The 17,143-nt window shown below is 37.4% G+C and overlaps 1 protein-coding gene across 1 annotated transcript in view; it reads right to left on the bottom strand.

Moving 5' to 3' along the window:
* Positions 1-17,143, bottom strand: part of Ptpn20 (protein tyrosine phosphatase non-receptor type 20) — a 45,293-nt gene that overhangs the window by 4,952 nt on the left and 23,198 nt on the right. Inside the window, exons 6-9 of the mRNA XM_028789134.1 lie at positions 15,266-15,414; positions 12,558-12,648; positions 3,819-4,153; positions 1,943-2,158 (exon numbers count right to left, since the gene is read on the bottom strand). Of these exons, the coding sequence (XP_028644967.1) occupies positions 1,943-2,158; positions 3,819-4,153; positions 12,558-12,648; positions 15,266-15,414 (791 nt within the window). The remainder of the gene's footprint in view (positions 1-1,942; positions 2,159-3,818; positions 4,154-12,557; positions 12,649-15,265; positions 15,415-17,143) is intronic.

Genomic DNA, 17,143 nt, shown 5'->3' on the forward strand with positions numbered 1-17,143 from the left:
CTACAACAACAACTACCACATCTACAACAACAACTACCACATCTACAACAACAACTACCACAACTACAACAACAACTACCACATCTACAACAACAACTACCACAACTACAACAACAACTACCACAACTACAACAACAACTACTACAACTACAACAACTACTACAACTACAACAACAACTACTACAACTACAACAACAACTACTACAACTACAACAACAACTACTACAGCTACAACAACAACTACTACAGCTACAACAACAACTACTACAGCTACAACAACAACTGCTACAACTACAACAACAACTACCACATCTACAACAACAACTACTACAACTACAACAACAACTACCACATCTACAACAACAACAATACAATGGAAATGACTGAGAAGAAATGAGGAGTAAAAGAGATCAAGGAAATTCTCCAGGAGCTGGGTTTCCACATACAATTATGTTTTATAATAATTATTGTGATGTGCTAAAACCACACTTGTATTATTTACAAAGATGTGCTAGCTAACAAAACAAAGGGACAATTATCTTAATTAGCATTTAGAATAAGCATTTCTACAAAACCAAAAGGATTATTTCATAGAGTAGTAGATTAGAAAACCAGCAAAAGCAGATAGTTAGCATTCCACATATTACTGCTCAGTTGACTTCTTACAAAATAGTGTTTGAATTGCTAACAGTAAAAATCATATACAGTTGTCAAAAATGGTCAAAACTGCTCTAATGATTTCTTCCTTTGAAATTTTGGTAAATAGATGGCAAAAGATGGCTATTTCTAATGGTGCTGTAGGTTGGTAAGTTTGGGAACTAGCTAACAACAGGGAATGACAGCAGTGCTGTTGAAGGAGTTATTGACATAGCTAACAGTTAGTCAGACAGTGTGGGACTGGTAGGCACGGGATACAACCGAGACGTTTCACTTTGGTTAACTGTGTTCACATTGCTAACAAATGCACTAGTTCTAAACTATAGAAATCCACAGCACCACAGCACAAATGTGATTTGCAGCTTATATTTCACAGAATGAAATGTGGGCATTTAAGTTGTAATGACACACACACAAACCAAGGACTTTAAATCAGCAGGTAAATCTGCTTCTTCAGGAGTCCTCTCCACTAACAAAGCAAAAAGCAAATGCCAGTACCCTGTCTCTTACACCTTAGTTTAGGAGAAAGTAAGGGATTACTCATGTTTGGCTCATACTCATGAATGCTTATTTCCTCATTTTATGTTTAAAAAACTGACTTTGAGGCTGGGAGGATGGTTCCCTGCTCAAGGGGATATATTAGTGCTCCTGTAGAGGACCTAAGTTCAACTCTCAGTACCCATGCTGTACAACGTACAACCACCTGTAACTCGAGCTCCAGGAGGATCTGATATCTCTGTTTCTTCTTGGCATGTTCACATACTCACATACATACACACAGTTAAAAGCTATAAATCACAAAAATATGTAAAATAATACAACTGGTATTTGAGAGGATGAGAAATCTATATAAAACCACTCAAATTTAATGTAGATACTAAAATCAACAGTTAAGCCTAAAGGCCCCTCATCAACTATGAGCTCAGCATTTTGCAATCTACATGCATGTATTCAGATTTGCTCACTGAAAAAAGCATACTTCATTGAAATTATCTAAAAGAAATTCTAAAGTTATAAGTGGCACACAAAGGAAGGAAGGAAATGACTGCTTACTTACAGAGTGCCCATTACTCTCTAGACTGTCCTAGCTATTCATTGATGTAAGACATGTTAATCCTCATCACCATTCTCAGGAGCCTGAAGCAAACCCAGTGAGAATGAGGTCTCCTAAGGTAATGGGCACTCAATGTGCTGTGCTGCTCAGATCACAGGCATTCAGTAAGAGCAGGCTGTGAGAAGCATGTTTAGAGACACTATCAGTCCATCTGCTTTATCACACACTTACTGAGTAGTTCTTCTCGATGGCAGAGAATACAACATCCACACATATGAACACCCCTGTTCGGCCTACACCAGCACTGCAGTGAACAAGGAGAGGTCCTGTAATGTGGCTCTTCCTCACATAACGAACATATTTTATGAAAAAATCTGCTGAGGCAGGAGTGCCATGGTCTGGCCATTTGGTGAACTGCAAGTGTTTTACAGAGTGACTCTTTCCTGTCTGTTAGAGAGACAGAGAGAGGTTTATTGATTTCTTATATTAGAGATCCCATTTCAATTTCTATTATAGTAACCATGACGATGTAGCTGCTGGACACAGTGCACACTGGTGTACAGAGCATTCAGAATACAGAAATCTAAGCTTGATGTTTATAAAAACTCTGAAAAATTAGCTTTTCTCCATTTTAAAAAGGAGAACACAATGAAAACAATAAAAACAAGAATGCAGTCAGGATGCAGGATCCAGTACTCGCTCCCACTAGGTAATACACGAGGAACTCCACATGGGTTCTCTACTGCAATCCTTACATCAGCCTAAGCTAAAAGTACTATTTTGTCTCCATTTTTAGAGATCAGAATTGGGAGGACTGGGAGGCATACATACACTAGGTCACAAGGTTCACATATTTAGAGCTTGGATTTGAATGTTTGCCTTCCAAATCCTACACTAACACTTTTCTTCTGTATCATGAGGCTGCAGATAAATTTCAAAGTACTTAAGAGTAAAAAATTGGCTGACACATTCAAAAGGATCTGCACCTCCTGTACAGGAGTCACTACTAATGCATGATCAGTGTGGTTTCAATCTTCTTGGTTTCACAAGTACCATGCCTAAATGCCTTATAAGTCTGGCAATTTTATTATAAAACAAAACAACCTTACCTGTAAGTGTTTTGCCCCAATTGCTACTTATAAAATTCATGTTCTTTTGCAGAAGTCGGGCATCTCATGTTCTAGCCAGTCCCCACTTTTGTCTACAACCATCCTTAAGCCCTCATTGTTCCTTGATAATGCACAAATTTCTGTTCTATGAGCACTTATTTATGTTTCTATAAACACATCCAAGTCAATGTCTTTTTCCATTGTCTGCTTCCTTTCTCATCTATGACCTTCACCACCAGATGTGATGTTAGCTCCAGTAATCCTTTTTCCAAACTCCAGATAACGCTATTTCCCATCTCAGCTCCCAAAGCATCCCATGTGAACCTTGACATTATCACTGATCACAGCAACTCAGGTACTGGAGAACACAGTTGTCTCCTTGCTCGCTGTGTGGCAGTAGAATCCAGCACAGCAGTAGGCACTCTTGACAAATTCAGTGCAGTCTGCCACAGTTGGCAGAAGCCACCAAAGTGCATCACAGGACCAGAAGCATCTGGTAGCCACTCCCTGCTCCATGGTTTCCTTTACATTTTCTTCCTCTCCAGTCACAGTCTGGCTAAGCAGAAGTAAAAATTTATAGCTTTGTTTCTAGATTACAAAGAGGTAAAAAGTTACTCTATTTTCTTCTAGAGCTGGCTGTCCTAGAACAGTAGACCAGATTGGCCTTGAAGTCACAGAGATCCACCTTCCTCTACCTTCTGAGTGCTGTGATTAAAGGTATGCACCACTACTAATAACAAAAGTTACATTTTAAATGTTTTTTTATTAACTCTTCTCTCACACAATACATCCCAACAGCAGCCTCCCTCTCTCCATTCTTCCTAGTCCCCCTCCCCATACCTCTCTTCTCTCGCAGATCCATGGCTCCCCCATTTCCCTTTAGAAAAGAGCAGGCTTCCCAGTGATAGCAAGCAAACATGGCATACCCTCAGTATATATTCCAACACACTAGCTTATATTGTAAAACATGCATCTACAAACAGCATTATAAGACTTACAGACTTCTTCACAATTTGAAATATTCGAATGACGAAATATTGAGTTATCTGAAAGTTCTCCAGAAAGACACGAAAGTGTTTGAATTCCATAGGTTCCTTCAGAGAAATGGGCCAGTAACTGTAACACTTGATAACTCCACCTTCTATCTCTCTGGTTATCATAGCAATAACATTACAATTATTTTCCAAAACCATTTGCCAAAAGTCTTCTATAGTATCTGGCAGTGGTCCTTGAGTGGCAATATAAAAATACTCTTCTTCATGATTTACTATTCTAATATAACTAGCGTTGATGTAGTTCTTGTTTTTTCCAAGAGGAACACGTGTTGAATCATCTATTATGGAAACAGAAACATGTGGTAAAAATAATGGATGAGTGGGCTATGCTACCCAGACTTTATGAAAGCATCTCACATAAGTAAGTCCACGAATTTCTTTACCACTCTCTCAAAAGAAAACGGCACAGGAGATTACTTTCAATAGGGCTAAGTCTAAATTCATCCCTCCATTGCAATGAGTCATTGGTCTGGTTAGAGGTCTCAGTCTTGTGGCTCTGTAAATATTGGATCCTCACTGGGACTCCCGGCTATCCTGCTGCCCTGTGTCAAGGAGATCCTGCAGATTTGCATCAGCAGGACTAGCCCTTCCATGTGCCCCTACAGTTCACAGATGATGTAGACTTTGAGGTGGGAGAGGAGTATACTATGGGACACATTATGGCACACTACAGCTTCCACGAGATGATTTTTATGCTTTGTTTTGTTTACTTGTGTGTGTGTGTGTGTGTGTTTTACTTTGGGGATACTGTAAGAGCAGAGGGTGGATATGAGGGGATGGGGAGATGAGCAGGACTGGGGTGCGTAATGTAAAACTCATAAAGAATCAATAAAATGTTAAAAAAATAAATAAATTCATCCCTTCAGAAAACCTATTTGCAAGACTTTAGAAATATACAGTTAGGAGTACTTTAAAAGCATCGTTTAAGAAATGAAAGAGTGCCATCAGCACTGTCCTATAGGACTTCTGTGAGATACAGCAGCATTAGACCAAAGGGCTATCGGTGTCCACTACTGTGCTAGTGAACACAGCACAGATGCACCCTCAGGAGCAAGAGCAAATGGTATTCTCCTGAAAATCCAGGAAATCTGTAAGTTTAGGAAAACAGAGAGCAGTTTTACAAAACAGGACAATGGTTTGGAGACAAATTCTAGTATTAATGGAAGTCTATCAATGCCCATATTCTAGCCGGGCGTCCACCTTTCTCAGCTTCCACTGAGTGTAGTGATGTGGCAATCAAAACAAGGTATATGACCAAAAAGATGTTACTGAAAGTACTGTCTCCAAACAGCATGGGGCTTGTCTAACACTGTCAGAAAGCATGAGAGAAAACTGGCATTTTGTCCCATGGCAATCTTCACCATTCAGGAGCCCTTGCTTTACTGCACATAGACATCTGCAGTCTGTTCCACCAATGCTCCAGCTACATTTTGCTTACTTGCCAAACAAGGTCTATGACTTCCAACATACGATACAGAATTCTCTTATAAAGAGAAATAGAAAAGTCTATTGCCAAATATAGAAAGACACCAAATATTTCAAAATAGGAGCAAGAGCAGTACCTGGTGCTACTGATGCGACATCTCACCATCCCAAATGCTACTTTACATAAACACTTTTAGTTTTAAAAAGAAAGATTGAATGTGTTGAATAATTTAGTAAAATCTAGCTTACAAATACAAACCAAAATTACTCAATTTAAATTCCTGTCCTGCTTGTCCCATTATATGCAGCCTTTCTGGGCTCCACAAATCCCCAAGTAATTACATGTTTGTTAAGGAAGACTCAAGTTTGCAGAAAGACATTGAGTTGGGATAACATTAATGAAGAGAACTGTTAAGACATCAAGGCCAACATCATGGCAGCAAACAACTACTTTCTGACTGGATTAAAGGTCCATTCCACAAAATGAAAGCCATACTGAACCCCATTATCAGAACAAAAACGTAAGGCTAGAGAGCTATAGATCCTAGGAGACTATTATGATGCTAGATGGACACAGTATTAAATCCACTCCTAATGACCTAACATCGTACCCTATATTAACATACCTCTTAGCCCTCAACAGAGGGCTGATATTTGCACCAGATAATTAATGATCAATGTAGAGACCTATGACTGGGAAAGACGCAGAGAACAAGAGATTGCAGAATGTTCATCCCTAAATTAAACCTATGCATGAACTTCCCCCACCAATGTCTTGGTTACCACTTGGGCTGTCCTGGAACTCACTCTATAGACCAGGCTGACCTCAAACTCAGAAATCTGCCTGCCTCTTCCTCCCAAGTGCTGGGATTAAAGGCGTGTGCCACCACTGCAGAAGAGGGTGCATGAAAATGTAAGAGCCAGAGAAGGCAGATGACAACAGGAGAGTGTTTTCTGGACACAGCAGGCAGCTGCATGTGTGAACTCACAAAGGCTGTGGCAGCACATACAAGACTCACAAAGTCCAACAAGAGCAGATCTCAGCACGAAGAGGAGAGTTGGGCACAAAGCTCTACTGCCAGCTGAGGTGCTACTGGCAACTGACAGCTGCTGGGAGAAGCTTTCTCTAAGTGTGCAGTGCCTGAGTAGTTCATGCCCTGGTACAACGCCCCACACCCCAGAGTGCCAGCTGAGACCAGAGTGTGCACCCCTGAATCCCTGAATCCTGACTACAGCAGGTACTATGTGTTCAGTCAACTAGAGAATATTGTCCCAGGAAGGTTCTGTCATCTACTTAGCACTATAATTTTCTTCGAAATGTCATTCAACCATTATATCAAGTAAGTCTCTCCAGGATAGTGGAGTCTATATGAACCTCACAGAAAAGGTCACTGCTACGAGCCATTTGCCACAAAGAGAGTTCCTTTGTGTGGAGCACCATGATGTAAGGTATTCTGTAGGTCTACAGACGGTAAATTCAGAAAAAGCACTGCACTTAGGGAAGGCAAATCCATAATTCAAATAAATTTCTCTTTTGTTAGAAAAAGAAATAACTGTTTCTTTCATGATAGCAGTGGTTCCACATAACCTCCCACCTCGGGGAATAAGGTTTCATATCAAGGACTCTGCAATATTCTTGAAGCCCAGATACTTGGCAATGACTGAGTTTAGCCTGGTTGTTTTCGGTGAGTGGTAAAAAGTCTGTGAAGCTGAATCCATACAGAGCCTCCAAGAGTGCCAAATAGGCTGGTTTTATTTTTTTCATGAGCTATTGAATAATGGCAGAGTAATCAGGGAAACTGACTGCTGTCCCCAGACAGTATCCTACCTGCATGGTGACTGTCCTCTGTTGAAGTCACTCTTCAGGAGCACTCAGGTGAGACATAGGATTTACATAGAGTTTGCTCATATGGAAAGCTCTATCGTTTTCCTAGACCACCTTTGTTATTACTTTTTCAACTAAGTTCCTTCCAAGGATTTGACCATCCATCCAGTTAAGGCACTGGCTATCACCTAAGCTTATCCACCAAACATTTCTCCAAGAAAAATGAACAACCAAGTACACCTAGAAAAGTTATTCCCAGTAGACATAATTCCCTTCACCATTACACTTCAGAAATGCCTCAAAAATGAGCTACAGTAGTGCAGCCATCCAGTGACTCAGGTAATCCACAGAAACAATTCAGAACCATGTTGAACCCTGTTTCCCCTGTCAATTGATCATAGGAAACTCCTCATAAGAACATAAATACACACTGAGGAGACAAACCAGTGTACAGAAATGGAGATCATGGATATTTGGACAATTTTTTGTCATGGAACTTCCTTGTGCCTTCAAGGTTGTGGTGGTTTGAATGAGAATGGGCCCCATCGGCTCATATAGTTGAATGTTTGTTCCCCAGTTAGTGGAACTGTTTGGGAAGGATTAGGAGGTCTGACATTATTGCAGGAGGTGTGTTACTGTGTGGGCTTTGAGATTTGAGATGCCACTTCCCAGCTAACTCTCTCACTGCCTCATGCTTTTGGATCAAATGTGAACTCTAAGCTCCTGCTCCAGTGTCACACTGGCCTGCCTGTTGCCATGATGTCCATGGACTCTAATCTGGAAACATGAGCTCCCAAATTAAATGCTTTCTTTTACAAGTTTTCTTGGTCATATGCTTTGTCACAGAAATAGAAAAGTAAGTAGTCAAGGGTCTACGCAAGAAGAACCTCACATCTATCATTTCTCTCTGATAAGCAAGTGCTGTTGTGACACTCAGCTTAATGGCTCGGTTGCTGATAGAGAAGTAATATCTACTTAGTTTTCTATTATGCAGTCTCTGTAAGGTGCAATAATAGGCTGAAAACCTGCTTCTCCAAAAGAAAGCAGTGCATTGCTCCAAAATCCCAAGGCTCTCCCCAGCACTGCAACAGGTTCTGAATAGCATCCCTCCTAACAACCATTACATTTGCTGAATCTGGGCAGCAGAGGAGTATTCAAATGTGCAGTGGTCCACATTTGCAGCAGAGCCTTTTCTTGGGAATCCTATCTAAAAGAGGAATATGTTGCCTCCAAGGGGCTACAGAGGCTCCCAAGGCATTGTGTCTCCTTTTTGGCTATAGAAGTCTAGTACAGCAATTTATTCTTCTCCATTAAAAGGGAGTATTTCAAAATGGCCTACACACTTGGACCCCTAGAGATTTCAGCCACAGAGGTTCCTTTTAGTTGGATCTTCCATTCTCTGGCATGAAGATGTGTTGTGAACAAATCCAGAGTGTTTGCTACTTTTTATGCACCAGAACAGCCTGTGAGAAACATGATAGAAGGAAAGATGGTTGAAATCCCTTTGAACTACATTATGACAGAACTCAAAAGCTGATCTATCCCTGCATTTAAACTATGAAGTGAATTCTGGGCTTTGCCGATTGAAAGCAAACTACTTCTAATGACATCCATACACCTCCTCAAAATGCCTTCTCAGATTGTTTGCTCATTTATTGTAGGGTTATTGTTCTTTGACTTACAGAAATTTTTACTATATTATAAATGCATATTCTTTGTCAAGTAGAAGTTTTGTATTTAAATTTCTTCTAGCCTGATACTTGCCATTTTGGTTTTAGAATGCTATACTTGGAAGAGCAATTTTTTAAAACATTTGATGAAGTCTAATTATTTTTCCCTTGGCAGTTTCAAAGTTTTGTATCCTACTGAGAACATTTTTACTAAATACAATGATGCTAAAATTTTTTCTTGGGTTTAACTCCAAAAAGTTGTAATTTTTCATATTTTTAATTAAAGACACCATTTTATGTGTATTTATTTATGCCTGTGTGTGTGCCACCTGTGAGGTTTGTGTGTGTGTGTGTGTGTGTGTGTGTGTGTCTGTGTGTACACATGTGTGTATGTGCACATGCACAGAAGATAAGAGATATCAGATTCCATGAAACGGGGATTTTAGGCAATTGTGAGCCATCTAATATGAGTCCTAGGAACTGAACTTGGGTACTATGGAAGAACAGCAGGAGTTCTTAACTACTGGACCATCTCTCTAGTCCCAAATATTATATTTAGTTCTATGATCGATTTTAAGTTCATTTTTATATAAATTAAAAGGTAAAGGTTAGAAAGGTTTTCATTGTTGTTGTTGTTTTTGTTGTTGTTGCTGTTGTTATATAAAGTTGACCAGGACATTTCTTGAAAAAATATCTTTTCCACATTTTTTGCCATCCTTAAATTCACATATTATCATCTTCCCTGGCTTCTCACATTGTTACAAAAAATACTCAGAAATTTAAGATACTACAATTATCCGTCCCGATTATGTCTTGACCCAAAGACAAATTTACAAAAAAGTACTCCCCTTGAAGCAGGAGACTTGATATATAATGTATTCTCACTCACTAAACAGCTATTAAAATGATTTTGAAGTCATAAAATGTTAAGTAAATGCAATATGCTGTGTTTCCATATGGGAATCTCTGTAATAAAGGCCTTCATTGCTTTGCATGATGGTACAAAGCCATAAATATGACTATGTAAGCTGGAGTTGCAAAAATATCTTAATAATCAATAAGAAAAAAATAGATTGTTTCAGGGCCCTTAAAATTTTTGTCAAGGCTTTAAAAACTTTCCTGTTGACTATAAATATACAGAAAAAAATGAAACCAAGACTCATATTGACCCTAAGACATTAAAAACACAAAATTTAAAACTTCATTTTCAGTTTAAACAGAATTTGCTTTTTTTTTTTTTTGCTCTATAACTTAGGGTGAGCCTCTTACTGTGCCTTGATTGTCATATTCCCTCATCCATTTGGATTTGCTTATATCATTTTCCCCTTTGTATTTCCTTTGTTCTGAAACTACCCTAATGTTCCTGTAATGTAAAGCCTCTAGCCAGAATATGTCTCCTAGGCTGCCTTCATCCTAACCACTCCAACCACTCAATGCTTTCATTTTGGTAAGTCATCCCTCAGCAAGTCCTTCTGGGTACAGCAGTAGAGGTCCAGGTTTGGTAATAATACCACATGTTCCAAGTCAGCTATTTATTCTATAAGAGCATTTGTGTTCAATTCTAAGTTTATCCATAGAAGAATATAAATGTATAGTATATTTATATGTATGTGTATATGTATGTGTATGTGTATATGTACATAATTTTGCTGCCACTGACTGCTGTGTTTGTGGGTCAACTCTCTTGGTTACCATTTGCAGGATGCCACACAGGCTTCTCATTGAGAGATGAAGGGACAGCACAGCTGCATGCTCTGCCGTTTGTTCATACAACACAAACAAATTTGGAAAGAAGTCAGGTGAAGCCCTGGTATGCTGTCCAACTTTTACTGACAGTCATTTGTACACCAAGGTGGCAGCTGTCATACTTGCTATGTTTGCACTATTCACAGCTAAGGCACAGTGATTACTGAAATAACTCATGTTACGATATTTCTAACAGTGTGTTGTATTATTAACAATATGTGCGCATGATGGGGTTTGCAAAGTGAAAACTAACTGAACCAAGGGCAAATAAATGATTTCTGGCTTTCTTGATGTGTCCTCAGAACTTACTCTGTATGTGTGATGAAGAAACCAGGCATGTTCATAGGCTGCTGCTCAGATTAGACTAGACTGTGTTATAGAGTAAGCAAATCTTAAAATAGAACTTGGTTGAATTACAGTTTAAGTAAAGCAAAAACTTGAGGAGAATTTTCCTTATTTTTAATTCTTTAAATGAACCATTTTGCATCTCTATAGTCCGTGTCCACAGGACAGACTGGAAGAGGATCATGTGCATGTGTTCTTCACTAACTCAGGTGTGCCTTTTACTTCTTATAATCCTGAGAGGATCATTTTTAAAACCTTGTTTACTTTCAGTCTCCTTGAAGAGTAATTAATTGCACACTGAAGGGATAAAAATCAACATATGAGACCTTTGACCTTTCAGGGAAGCACCAAATTGTTTGCACTGCTAAAATGTTGCATAGTGGCCCACTGACCAGATTTTCAGAAATACATACAGTGAGTTTCATACTGTTTCACAGAAGATGACAGAATGCAATGATTTAACCATCTTGAGAAGGTGCTCACTGCTTTATAACCAAAGTCATTTTAATCTGAATGAGCTAACAAAACATAACAGTATCTATTCTGTCTTGGCAGATATTGTCCCCCTTTTATTTGTACTACTCTCAAATTTATTTAGAGGAACAATGAAAAACACTAAAGCATAATCTGGTGAGTAGGAAGTGTACTCACTCCCAAGATACTAGAACACTTGGAAAATCACCAAGTCTAGCTTTGAGGAAACAACAAAGGTTAGGCTGATGAGCTATGGAAGATGGAGGGATGACCACAGCAGAAAAGGAAGGTAGTTCTTGCATCACTTCAAGGTTTAATAATATGGAGAGAAGAAGAGAAACCTAGAGTAGCTTTAGAGACAAACACACCAAGGAAGACGGCACCGTTGACAGTACCAGAAGGCCATGTAAGACAACACCCAGATGGATGTCCTGACTACGTTGTAAGAAAGTCACTTCAGTAGTTGTTTGAAAGGGACACAATGAAGAAAGAAGACAGACATCAGCTGAGAGGTGAGAGACACTCAGTCCAGGCTGACAGCAATGTCAACAGAGAAGTATAGGGGATTCGGGGGTTATAAAAGAGGTGGAAGGAAAAGAAGTTGCAAGCACTTTTTGCATATAACAAATGACTAAGCTTTCTGGCTTGAACAGTGGATGATTATATTAAGAGGTGATCCATTAAGAGAGTTTCCGTTAAGACTGCGTTATTGTATTTTGATTTCTGTTTTTTGGGGTAGTTGAGACTGACAAATGCTGTGAGCAAATACACTGAGGGAAAGAAAATTGGTCTACTTTTCACCAGTGTAGGGAAGCCATGAGTAGAGCCCTTTGGATATCATCAAAAAGCAGCTGCCTGTTGGGTAGCAGATTGGTAAGTTAGCTTTAATGTCTAGGGCAGAGGATTTAAAAAGCCCCATTGTGTTTTAATGTTTAAACAAATTGCCAGGGAAGGTAGCCAGGCTTAGGATACTAAATGAAAGATGTTTTAGATGGGTAATCAAGACTAAGGGGCTGTGTAAATAGTTCATTGACAGTTGTCAGAAGAGATATCACATTTCCCAGACTATGCCCAGGTAATCCAGTGCTAACTACTAGAGTTATTCATGGTGAAGTTCAAACTTTGTCATGCAAAAAGTAGGCTTTTCCCTTTTCCCTACTGTTAACAGGAAAATAATATAAAGTGCTCTCCGCTTACATGGAAGAATATCTCGGTATCTGTTCTTGTCTCTGTTCTGTAGCTCATTCCCAGAACTGAAGTCATCAGGCAGAGTCATTTGTTCTAACTCCTTCAAAAATTAAAAAAAAAAGCCATGTATTTACTATTTCAAAAGAATGAAAATCTCCCTTTGTTTTAGGCATTTATTATCCTCAAACTCCATATGGTATAACCTGCTATTAAATGTTATATAATAAACCAGAGAAACTAGAATCTCATCCTATAAGGACTGAATACAATATCCTATGTTAAGAGAATAAATTCATGAGTCACTTGAAAAAAAATGTTAAATTCTCAAGATAGTTTTCTCCCTGAATATTACTGTTTACCTGTTCATGAAAAATAAAATAAATACTTAGTTATGAGCTTCTAATCACACCATTATCATTTTATAAACACAACAACTATAACAGAAATATTTCAACAAGAAGCTGCAAGAAAGCTTACAATTTACTTCTTGAAAAATTATAGCTGGGTTACTGCCAAAAGAATTATCTTCCTTTCAAGAAATTCTTTAGCAAGTGTGAATTCACAGAGAATTTATCAAGCAGCTAGTTCTAGATACTGGAATACAAAATGAAACACTTTCCCATTCTTAAGCAGTTAATAAGGAATATTTAACCAAATATCATGTGACTTACAGAAACAACAGTATTAGTGTTAGTGTCTAATTGTGTCTGAAGATACATAAAGAAAACACCAAGAAAGTGAGCAACAGTTAACATGGGTCTTAGTCAGTCAGCAAAGTGACTATGTGAAACGTAATGCGTGTGGAAGGAGAAGCGAAGGGTGGTCAAGGGCGTCCTTCCAGCCACAGCATAGTAACAAGAGCACCAAGCATCTGCTCTAGCTCCAAGACAGGATAAAACTAGGAAACAATCTGTTTCCTCATCCATTGCTATCCACAATGAATTGGTGCCAGAACTCCTATGGAAATAAAAATCTATAAATGTTAGAGCATGTACATAAATGGGGGGGCAGTGTTTTCATATGACCTGTGCACTTCTCCCATACTAAAATGATCTTCCAATCACTTACACTCAATATAATCTAAATTCTACATACAAACTTCTGAAAGGCAGAATAGGAATCTGAACACTTCAACACAGATACAACATACTGTCAAATATGCTTAATCTACAGTTCACTGAGACCAGTAATGTGGAGCTCACAGACATAGAGGACCAATGACACAAAAGAGACTGGGAAGCATCAAGTCCTCCTTGCTTAATATATATGGATAAATTCTGAGACTCTGTGTATTTTGAATGTTCTTTGCTAATTTCTGTGTATCCAATATTTAATCACCAGTGCTTAAATAAGTGGGACGACTGCTGTCATGCTAAGAAGGTGCTTGCCTAGGTGTCAAGCTCCAGGGTACTACAGCCAGTTTCTTCTACTCCTTCTAAAAGTCAATTCTAAAACCAGTCCAGAAAAAAAAATCTTAAAGAAAAATCAAAAAAAAAATCACACAATGGTAATGAAGATTAGTCTTACTATATGACAAAGCTTACAAATATAGAACCAGTGCCTGAAGAATAAAATCAATTTTTAAAAATCTAAGATAAAATGCCATCATTTATCACCAAAAATTAAAAAAAAAATTAAGTAAAATTCAGGAGACTTAAGACAAATGCACAGATATACAATAGTGGTTTCTTCTAAAAGCCTTAAATCAAGTTAAATACTAACTAGATACTGAATGAAAACTTAAAATACTAAAAAACATTTTAATTGTGTCAGAAAATATAAAATAATAATAATTATATTCTTAGACTGAAATAGGTATTACTAAAAAGTGGATATAATGTAAAAATCCAAAAGTTCTTTGATCACTGAACTTCACTACTAAAAATTAGTTATTCCTTCATGGTAAATAGGTACATGTGCATGTGCTCACATGTGTGGCTAAATATACTATATATGTTGTGTATGTACATATGTATATATACACATATCACAAAAGGAATAATTTATTATATGAAAAATAATAAGCAAAAATATGAGTAAAAACTGAATGTTAATATGCAATGCTTAAGTCATGGAAAGATAATTTTGTATCTTATAATAAAGAAATGACATCATCAACAAAACTCATGATCAACAAATGTCAAAATTTGACTGCACAAAACACTCTCTTTCTAAAAAACTGTTCTTTAAAAAGACACATATAAAAAAAGCAAACAAAGAATGATTGCTGTTAAAAAAAAAAAAAAAGCAGAGAGTAGAACAAGCTAAATTTCCCAGAACTATTTCAAAAAATGAAGATATTTGACATGCGATTAACTCAAAAATGCAGCTGTATAAAGTAGTAATATGAGTGAAAATTGTATGTTATAGAGAAGTTTCTATAACAAAGTAGATTTGTGAGTAAAGAACAGGCCAACACTTCTTTAAGTCTATAATACCAAGCCAATAGCTCACAGGCCCCAGAGGGCAATGGGAGGGAGAGACAGGAGAATACCTTATACTTTATAGCCTTTTATGCTACTTAATTATTTTTACCATGTATATCTATTATTTTAAAGATATGGTATTTAAAAATACAAGCAATGTACTAAGTAAAGGAAAAAAACAGGAAGAAGAGGAACAGAAAGAAGAAGGAGAAGGAGAAGAAAAAGAAAGAAAATTTCTTGTTGTAGCAGAAAAAGGAAATTATAAACTTTTCTTTAGACCAACATATTTACCAAAAACTCACGGATGATATCAAGTTCTTCTTTTTTCTGGAGCATTTTCAAACAATCCCTCAGGGCAGATAATGAAGAACTGTTGAGTATTAATGGTCGAATCTGAGCCAACTGAGTTAGCTCCTTTTCAGAGAAAACTGTTTCAGTGTCTGAGAAACAGAAAAGTCCACATTTGTAAGTTCTATGTAGACAAAAGACACTTGTAGGGTATTTCATGTTTCTTCGACTTTTTTCCTCTTTAAATACAAAGATTTAAACTTTGACAGACGTTTACTATCATTTAAAAAAATGCTATGGACCATGGAGTTATAGAAATCCGTCATTTGTAGACAAGATCCATTCAGAGTTATTAGATATAAAGTAGACTGAAGCATACTTGGTCTTATACTATGAACATGTTGTGTGGATTGACAACCACATCAAGGCAAGAATGCTTAACATTGTGGATTTTAAAAAATAAAGCTTTTTTTCCTCCATGGAATCAAGTATTTAGAAGCCCTGGAGTCTACCTGAGAGGACATGGAGATTACAATACATGTCTCACTCTACAAGAATAGAGCAAACAACATGAAACACATCGAAAGACAGAGAAGGCCCAAGTATATAACTAATAAGACAGAATAAAGAATATATATACCCACACACAATAATAGAAGAGTATGTTCTTTATCAAAGAGCACATATGGACTCCATCATTTTACAATGACTTTTAGGTCACATGGTCAGTATGAGTTCCAAGTATTTGAAACTTTATCATCATCAGTGGGTCAAAAAATATAAGTCTAGACGTTTACAATAAAATATACTTTTAAAGTTTCATAATTTTAAGGTAAAATATTGAAGCTCCCAAAATCTTTTTTCAAAGAAAACAATGTGAACAGAAAACAAGTTACTAAAATAAGTTACTACTAATAAAAAGATATAAGATCAATTAAACAAAAGAAGAAGATGACCATTCCTAAGAACCTGAACATTTTTGGATGGCTCATGCTATACTGAAACATCTTGGGATATCTTTAGAAGCCTTTTTGAGTGGCAGAGGAAGGGCTATTGGGTGGATGGACAGCCAAAGAAATTGTTCTACAATTCTTTTTTTTTCCAAAGGTGAGGGGGTTTATTAAGGGCAGAGGGCAAAGGTAGGAAGAGAAACAGGAGAAGATGGTGGAGAAAGAGGAGAGAGAGAGAAGTGGAGGCTGGCCATGACCACATGGAGAGAGGGGGAAGGGAAGGGAGGAAGGAAGGGCGAGGAGAAGCTAGAGGCAAGAGAGTAAGAGAGTAAGAGAGCTGTTCTACAATTCTTTATAAACTTCTGTAACAACAGTATGAAGGGAGTATAAGCAGTCCGTTCATGAGAGGAGATAAAAGTCTCACGACACAGGAGGCTATTCATATCTTCTTTGAACCAAGATAAAAACAAACAAAAATATAAAAGCCTTAGAAATTCCAATTGTGTAATACATCATATCAAAGCCAAAAGCCATTTGATAATTTTGACAGACGAAGAAAAAAACATTTAGTAAAACTCAACATCCTTTCATGGTAAAACATTTAAATACCAATAAATTAAAATTATAAGGCATGTACCTTAACACAAAATTTATACATTATTACCCACAGCAAATATACTGAATAAAGAAAAGCTAAACATTTTTACTCAGAAAGCATGAGTTGAACTAATGTCCATTTTCATACTATTATTCAACAGAGGGTTTGAAATCCTATCCAGCGAAAAATGACAAAATGGAAGGAGGAAATGAGAGAGTACTCATCAGTAATGGCATGTTTTATATGTAAAAAAAGGACTAACTTTCCTCTCAAAACCAAACTTGTTAAAATTAATGAATTTACTAAATTTGTGGGATACAAAATCAACAAAGC

This window comes from Grammomys surdaster, unplaced genomic scaffold (genome assembly GCF_004785775.1).
Source record: "Grammomys surdaster isolate TR1022 unplaced genomic scaffold, NIH_TR_1.0 125789, whole genome shotgun sequence".
NCBI lineage: Eukaryota > Metazoa > Chordata > Mammalia > Rodentia > Muridae > Grammomys > Grammomys surdaster.